Below are 7,610 nucleotides of genomic sequence, written 5' to 3'. Positions count from 1 at the left end.
CCATCGAACGGGAAGGGAAATGCATGTAGGACTATTTCCATCTCACAAAGTAAAAGCACCTCGAGTCAGGCACCCCGGGTAGGGTTCCTTTTTTGGGGTCGACAGTTAATTATAATGAAAGGAGAAGTTCTAGACATTTAGTAACACTTGGAGCAGAAGTGGTTTTTAGTTCACAGAATTTTTTGTTTCAAGGTTTTGCAGTAGGGTAACTTCTTGGGTAGAAACAAGGTTTTTATTTGGGGAAAAAAATTGCCTGTGGTACAGTCTGCTTAATTGTGAAACTGAAATCCACAGACTGAGTTCTGAAAAGGTCAAAATGTGCAGCCCTTGTAGGCTGAGACGGCACGGTGCTCCGTGCGGCGGGCAGGTAACCGCTCCCGTTCTCCAAATGCAGGAACCGGGAAACCGAAGTGGGGAGTCTCCGCCAGGCCAAGAGCTCGGACACCCCAGGCCGCTAAAGCGTCAGCTTGTTTCTGTCCTCACGGTGTCCTGTCCTCCTGAGGCCCGGGTCTGCAGCTCTGCCCTGTTGCCCGCGGGACGCCCACCCTCGGCCAGACCGTTTAAACCGGGTGTCACCCAGTTTCACTTGAGGCTCCCCTGCCTAGTTCTGAACTGAATTCCCGGGGCTCCTCGTTTGACGTGGGGGTGACACCATTTCACCTTTTTTCCGACCGCATTCGGTTTCCTCTCCTCTTACCTTTTTGCAAGAATCAAAGGGGAAGCCGCCCCTGTTGGGAGCCCACGGACCCAGCAGGGAGGCCCCGCGTCAGGGGTGGTCACTTCCTGGCAGAAGCTTCCAGAAGGTGTCTCTCTGCCCGTGCGCGGCCGTGCACCGTCCCTGGAAGGTTCTTTATGAGACGTTTCCTCCAGGTCTTCCCCAGGGTCCTGGGGACCAGGCAGGACAGAGGCAGGCCTGTGGGGCAGAGGTTGCCTGCGGCTGCCCCCGGGGCCGGCTCGCTGCTGCCTCTCCAACCGTCTGGCGCGGGTCCAAGTGTCCGTCCCCTGCAGTTACGACGCGTCCCGAGGCCGTGCACACACCTGCTCCCCTCCCCCCCCCCCCCCCCCCCCCCGTGCGCTGGACAGGCAGCCCCTCCCCCAGGCCTCGGGCCTCGGCGGGCTCCCGGGGGGCCTTCCACGCCCCCTGCCCCCGTGTGTCCACAGCTCAGTCCGCGCGCGTGCTGCGTGTGCAGGAGCGTCTGCGACTCTGCAGTGGCCTATCTGGCAGGTGCCCGCGCGTGGACATTCCGCGAACAGGAGGGGGCGGCCCTGGGTGTCCCACCGCGGCCCCCAGGCGCGGGCTGCGGGGGGCCTGGCTGCCGGGGGGCGGGGGGGGCGCAGCAATGACAGGAAACGCCCCCAACCGGCGCGCCCAGGGGCGGCCCGCGGCGCCGGGCATCGGGGACCGCGCCCCGCGCGGACACCGCAGCGGGCGGAGGCCGCGGATCCGGGGCGGCGTTGGGGGGGGGGGGCGCGCGGAGGGCAGCGCGCGGTCAGGTGCCCAGGTGCGCCCGCCCGCCCCGCCCCCGCCCTCGCCCCGCCCACTTCCTGGTCGGCGGCGGCGGCGCAGGAACCGAGGCCCCGGGCGCCGGGGACACGGGCCGCGCCCGCATCTGTCACAGAGGCCGCGGCCGGGCGCGCGGCCGGGCGGGCGGCGACAGGGGCACCTGAGCGCTGCCCCGCGCGACCCCCGAGCGCACGCGCGACATGAGACCATGGACAGCAGGACGCGGTGAGTGCGGCCCTAGGCCGCGGGCCTGGCCACGTCCCCGGCGGGCGCCGGCGTCGCGCCTGGGGCTGCGGGGTCCGGGCTGCGTCCGGGACCCAGCGGTAGGCGGCCGGGCGCCCCGGGGGCTCCGAGCGTGCCCCCTGCAGGGCCCCCCCTGCCCCCGAGTCCGCCGCTCCTGCGGGCGGGCGCCCCCGGGTCTGCGCGGGGCTCGCACACCCCATCCACTTAGATAGTATTTTCACGGGCTGGCGGCGCCTGCAGCCCTGTCCTCCCCACCCCCCCGCCCCCCTTGGGGACGGTCTCGAGGTCCAAAGCGATTGGAATCAGTGGGGGTGCGGGGTGGGGGTGGGGTTTGCTTCCTGCCTTCTCTCTCTCTCTCTCTCTCTCTCTCTCTCTTTCTAATCCTGGAATTTACTTGGCAAAGAACCCCCCCTTTCTTCCCTTCCCCTGTTTTCGTACTTCCCTCTGGAAGTTAAAATACTGACCATCGTGTCTGTGTGCGTTACTGGGAAAGGCTTCTTAGCTTTGCCAGTGTCAGATCGTTGGTGTTTAATTTTTACACCTAAGAGACATACTAAGGAATATTAGGGGGGAAAGAGGAACATTCCGTCATGGAGAATGATTTTCCTGCAGTGTTTGACATCACGGGGGCGGGGTGGGGGGTGGGGGTGGGGGGGCGGGGTCCGTGGCGTGCAGAGTGTGCCTTTGACATGCGTGGATTGTGAGGGAGGCAGTGACCTGTCCCATTATTAGCGCTGGGGCCAGGGAGCAGTGGGAGGGCTGAGGAAGGGGTAGCTGCGAATTAATTTATATGGCCCGCCACTTCCCGTTTCTGGACTCCTGTCCTGTAATAAAATGTAAAAAGAGAACCAGTGTTTATGCCGAAGCCCGCGGCGGCCTTGGCGCTCGAAGGAAGTGCGTGTTCACAACAACAGCCCCTGAGCAGAGGCTCGAAGGGTGGGCTCCTGACCGGGAAAAACGGACACACAACTTGGGTCACGTGGGCATGGTGGGGCCAGGCTTTATCTTTTATCTTGGGCAGAAAGAGATGAAAACAGAACTCTGGTTTTTTGGGGGTTTTTTTGTTTGTTTTTTTGGTTTTGTTTTTTAAGCATCTCAATAGGTTTCAATTCACCGTTTGAAACCAAGCCCATGACCAGGCTGAAAGGTTGAGACGTCAGAGAAGGAGCCGAGGGCTCCTGATGGTTTCTGAATGAGGCGGAGCAGCCGCGCTGCCCCGAGTGGGAGAATCCAACATGGCGGCCGACGCCGCGTTCCCCCAGAGACCCCTGGCGTCCAGCACGACTCGAGGCTTTTTGTGTTGGCCTGGCTGCGCACAGTGGGCTGCTGGACATGGGCTGCTGGACACGTGCTGAGCCGAGTCACTGCAGCCCAAGGAAAACAGGTGCAGAGCGCCCCCTTTAAGGAGCCTCGTAGAGGTTCCCTGGTCCTCTGCACGGCGAGTCCTTGGAAGGAGGCCCCAGATCCTGCCGCCGAGCTCTGCGGGCAGGAAAGGTGGAGGCGCGTGGGGACACTCGGCTGTTGTCTCCACGCAGTAAGATAAGGCCGGTGCTGTGCAGGGACACACCACTGAATTCTTCCTAAAGGACTTCCAGGCGTATCATTTAATTTAGGACCCTCCCAGGTATGCTGGGATGGGAATAAGACACTTTCTAGGGAAAAAAGCAGGCTCCGAGGCACGATGTTTCGCCCCAAGCCTCTGGACTCCTAAGCCTCCGCTGTCCTCAGTTGCTGAACTGGGGAGAAATGTTTATTTCTGCAAGGCTGTGGTCACATAGTTCTGTGGCGTCTCCTGAGACTAGAACACGATTTATTTTTAGCGTCATGAAGCTAGCAACTTTATAGAAATGCTCATGTATGTCCTAGGGAATAAATGTAACGGAGTTCTTTCTCGTCCAGGGAAAACCCAGAGAGAACCTTTGACTTGGTGCTGAAGGTGAAATGCCACGCCTCCGAAGATGAAGGTATGTGTGCTTTGTCGGTTCCTCACGCGCCCGAGTCTGTCCACACCGCTGTTCCCGCGGCGGAGGTCAGGGCTGGACTCTGAGCTTGCAGAAATCGTGGGTGTCATCGTGGCACTTAATTTTCACGTGTGTGCTGTGTGTGCAATTTACAACCCGGCCCTACCATTGGTCGATCAAGTTTTGGTGGAAGGCCATGCCTTTTCATTTTCTTTCATTCGTCTTCAGCAATGTAGCTCATTTTGAAAAAAGAGTTTATTTATTTATGTTTAGAGAGAGGGGAAGGGAAGGAGAAAGAGAGGGTGAGAAACATCAATGTGCGGTTGTCTCTCATGCACCCCCTACTGGGGACCTGGCCTGCAACCCAGGCCTGTGCCTGGACTGGGAATGGAGCCAGTGACCCTTTGGTTCGCAGGCTGGCACTCAATCCACTTAGCCACACCAGCCAGGGCATTTCTAGCTCATTTTTTAAAACATCAGTGCAAAGGCTCCAGCAGCGCAGCGGGAGCCACACCAGTCCTCTCGCGATGTTTCCAGTGTGGCCCCTCCTGCTGGCCTTCCATCACTTTTGCGGGGCCGGGGAGGGGGTGCGGGACACAGCCTGTGACGTCTTCTGGAAGGGTCTCAGCTGTCACTTCTGTACAACTTCCTGAAAAGAAGAGGACACTTGGGTGGGTTTTGTCAGTCCTGCGTCTTCCTCTCGGTGCATCCAGTGTGACCTGTGTCCACAGAGGTCGCCAGTGTCACTTCCCTGGATCATGTGCTGATTGAGTGTGGGATCTGTGGAAGTGACATGCCCATCCTCGGTGGAAAATCAGGTGGCACTTTTAGCCTCAGAAACTGACCAGCAATTATATGCTTTAAAAAAAAAGCAATTATATGCTTTTAAGCAATTTGGAGCTGCTCACCTTAAAATAGAGGGGCCCGACCCAGCTGTGGCCGTGCGGGTGTGACTAATTTTAGGTGGGAAGTCACACACGTTCCTGACTGCAGCAGGCCTGCCGGTGGCACCTTCTGCATGGTTGGCACCATGGCAGTGCGTGGGCTGGTCGCGGGCAAGAAGGGCAAGGCCAAGGGCAAGAAGTGCGTGCAGGTTGTAGGGAGCCTTTTCTGATTTCCAGGGTTACCTTGTGTTGTCCTGTCTGTACAGAGCTGGTCTGTTTACACACCGGCGGGGGTTGCGACCTCCTGTGAAGGGTTTCAAGTGGTCCACTCCTTCTTGCTCCCTTTGCCCTTTTCCATCTTGGAGGACCTCGTTGGTCCAGTTTGCGTTGTCTTTTATCGTCTTCTGGCCCGTTGGCTGTTGGTGCTGACATCACTACGTACTAGAGACGTCTTCCTTTGTCCCGCAACGGTGTACGCAGCCTGGTGAAGTCGACATGCCACAGATGGTTAAAACAAACGCGCTGGGACTCCCCCACGGCTGCAGTGCCTCCTCCCGCCCGGGTGCGCCGTTAACGGGGCCGGTTGGCCGCAAACCCTAAGGATTTTTTTAAAGGCGGAACGGAACCACGTAAAAAGCATTCAACAACTTTCCTGCTCTTGATGGTGATGAATTGTGTGAACGTGACTGATACTTAAGGGTCTGACAAGTTACAGTTTTTGGTCCTTTAAAAAGTAAATGCTACTGTGTAACTGCACTTTTGTGTGAGAGCGAGAGTTTGATGTTTCTAAGTGGTTTTATTTCTGCTTGTACTTGGGTAAATATTAAAGGGAGAACGCGCAGAAATGATTAAAGAGAGTTATTAGAACATTCCTATTGAACTGTCCATAAAACCTGTTTGTTTAAATGAGTCTGATGTGTGCATCAGTTTGTTTAAAGTTGGATAATTTTTTGTTTGTTTGCTAACATTTAAAGGGATCTGGATGATGTTCTCCTGTAGCCCTGCAGAACAGAGCGTGTCAGTTCGGATGCTTGAGGGTAGCCGTGCGAGATCTGTTCAGACCACCAGGAAGCAAGCGTGCTCGCTCCTGGGAGGGAAGTCTAGAAGTAGGTCACGAAGGTCCAGGCTCGTCCTGCCTGTCAGCCCCCCAGCCGCAGCGAGCTTGGGGAGGCTCAGCTGCCCACAGCTCCCTGCAGCTGTCAGACAGGCTGGGTGTCCCCGGCCACGCCCTCTCCTCACCGCCAGGAAGTTCCTTCCCCGCAGTCCCCCGGGGACCCCAGCTGGACTGGGCCCGACCACTGCTAGAATGATCACTGGGGGTGTCACTGCAGAGGGGCGCATGGCACAAGCTCCCAACCTCTGGCCAAGGATGGATCCTGGGGAACCAATGGAAATGCTGTTTGCTTTTCCCAGGATGCTGGGTTGTTTCTGGATGAGCTCTGATCCGGCAGGAAATGCAATGCTGGGGTCGACTTGGTTTGTGCTAAGACCAGCAACATGTTAGGACCCTTGCCTTGCTTCCCTTGTTCATTTTTTAACAGAGATGCTCTAAATTCTCTCATTTATCCCGAATAATTCAGATCATAAACAGCTTCAGCAACCGATGATCCCTAACTGTGAGTGATCTGTACTGGAATCAGGTGCTGAAATGTAACTGGGTGTAGCTGGCTCTTTCAAGCGACCATTGTCCTCCGATCTCCCTGGAGTTGCTTCAGGCGTCGTGTTGAATTTTTGGGAAACAACTCTGGGGGACAGTTTCACCTGGGGCCCCCCAAATTTAAAACTAGCCCCCAGGGGACTGGCAGTCGCCCCCGGGGTAGGGGGGAGGGCGTGTCTCCTGTTTGTGAGTAGAATTGGTTCTGGTGGTCTTAGGCTGGTGGGGACGTCTTTCCGCGGCTGTGTCCCTGGCTGGACAGCTTCCCCAGTCGCTTCTGCTCCAGCCGCCCCGGGGGGTGGGGGGGAGTGCCAGCCAGATCCAAATGCGCCTCCTGGGAGAGTTCCAAGCCCAGGGCCGCCTTTGTCCCGCCCCGGTGTCCGGGAAGTGCGGCCAGCAGGACCAGCGGCCCCTCCTCGGTTCCAACAACAGAACTGGCCGTCCCCGCGGTGCCCCAACTTTCCACCCAGTGATCCGGGACTTCCGAGAAGGGCCTTCTCCTCAGCAGGAACAGGGGAGACGCTTCCTCTTTGGGGTTCCCCGGGGCCAGGGCTCTGGCCATCCAGCAGCTTCCTGTCCTGTGTCTTGTGGGTGGCTTCTCCCAAGTCCCAGTGGTGGCGGCGGCGGTGGCGGCAGCAGGCATACACAGCACGTGGTGCCACGCACGGCTGGGGGATTCCACGGGGGCCGATCCTTGAAGAGACAGGAAGAGTTCGTCTTCATGTTGTGTGTGGAGACGCGGAAGCATGGGGAAGTGGAGGAGCGAGCCCGGAGTGGCCGGAGTCCAGGGTCTGGATTTTCACCTGTTGCTTTTCAGCAGATTTAACCCATTTTTATTTTTATTTTATTTTTTTAAAGATTTTACTTATTTATTTTTAGAGAGGGAAGGGAGGGAGAAAGAGAGAGAGAGAGAAACATCAATGTGCGGTTGCTGGGGGCCATGGCCTGCAACCCAGGCATGTGCCGCCCTGACTGGGAATCGAACCTGTGACGCTTTGGTTCGCAGCCCGCGCTCCATCCACTGAGCTACACCAGCCAGGGCTGATTTAGTCAATTTTTAAAAATCCATCGCTCTGTTGCCTCTCCTAACCTCGCACACAGGCTGCCCTGCGGTCCCGTGGGGACACGTTGGCGGATCAGCTATACGGGGCACAGGGTTCTTTTTAAAAAATGGGAATGAATGCGGCGTCTCCCCTGAAATGAGTGTGGTGAGTGTGACTCCGTGTAAAAAGCGACGGGGCTCTTCCCCCGTGGTCATCGGGTCTGGCTCAGGAGGGCCCCCCACCACCGCTCCTCCTTTTTCAGGGTTCACCTCTCCACAGTTAGTGACCTCACAGGTCAGCTTGTTGGTTCGTAGTTTTCAA

General features: G+C 57.7%; 1 protein-coding gene across 4 annotated transcripts in view; it reads left to right on the top strand.

Annotated features, from left to right (window-relative positions):
- The first annotated feature begins 1,552 nt into the window (after positions 1 to 1,552).
- DENND1B (DENN domain containing 1B) overlaps positions 1,553 to 7,610 on the top strand; it is a 143,748-nt gene continuing 137,690 nt past the window's right edge. For all 4 annotated transcript variants that reach the window (XM_028531258.2, XM_028531257.2, XM_036016185.1 and 1 more), the window contains exons 1-2: positions 1,553 to 1,729; positions 3,647 to 3,711. In XM_028531258.2, coding sequence (XP_028387059.1) covers positions 1,713 to 1,729; positions 3,647 to 3,711 — 82 coding nt within the window. In that variant the 5' untranslated portion in view covers positions 1,553 to 1,712. The remainder of the gene's footprint in view (positions 1,730 to 3,646; positions 3,712 to 7,610) is intronic.

This window comes from Phyllostomus discolor, chromosome 15 (genome assembly GCF_004126475.2).
Source record: "Phyllostomus discolor isolate MPI-MPIP mPhyDis1 chromosome 15, mPhyDis1.pri.v3, whole genome shotgun sequence".
Lineage (NCBI taxonomy): Eukaryota > Metazoa > Chordata > Mammalia > Chiroptera > Phyllostomidae > Phyllostomus > Phyllostomus discolor.
This window is presented reverse-complemented; position numbering and strand designations above follow the sequence as displayed.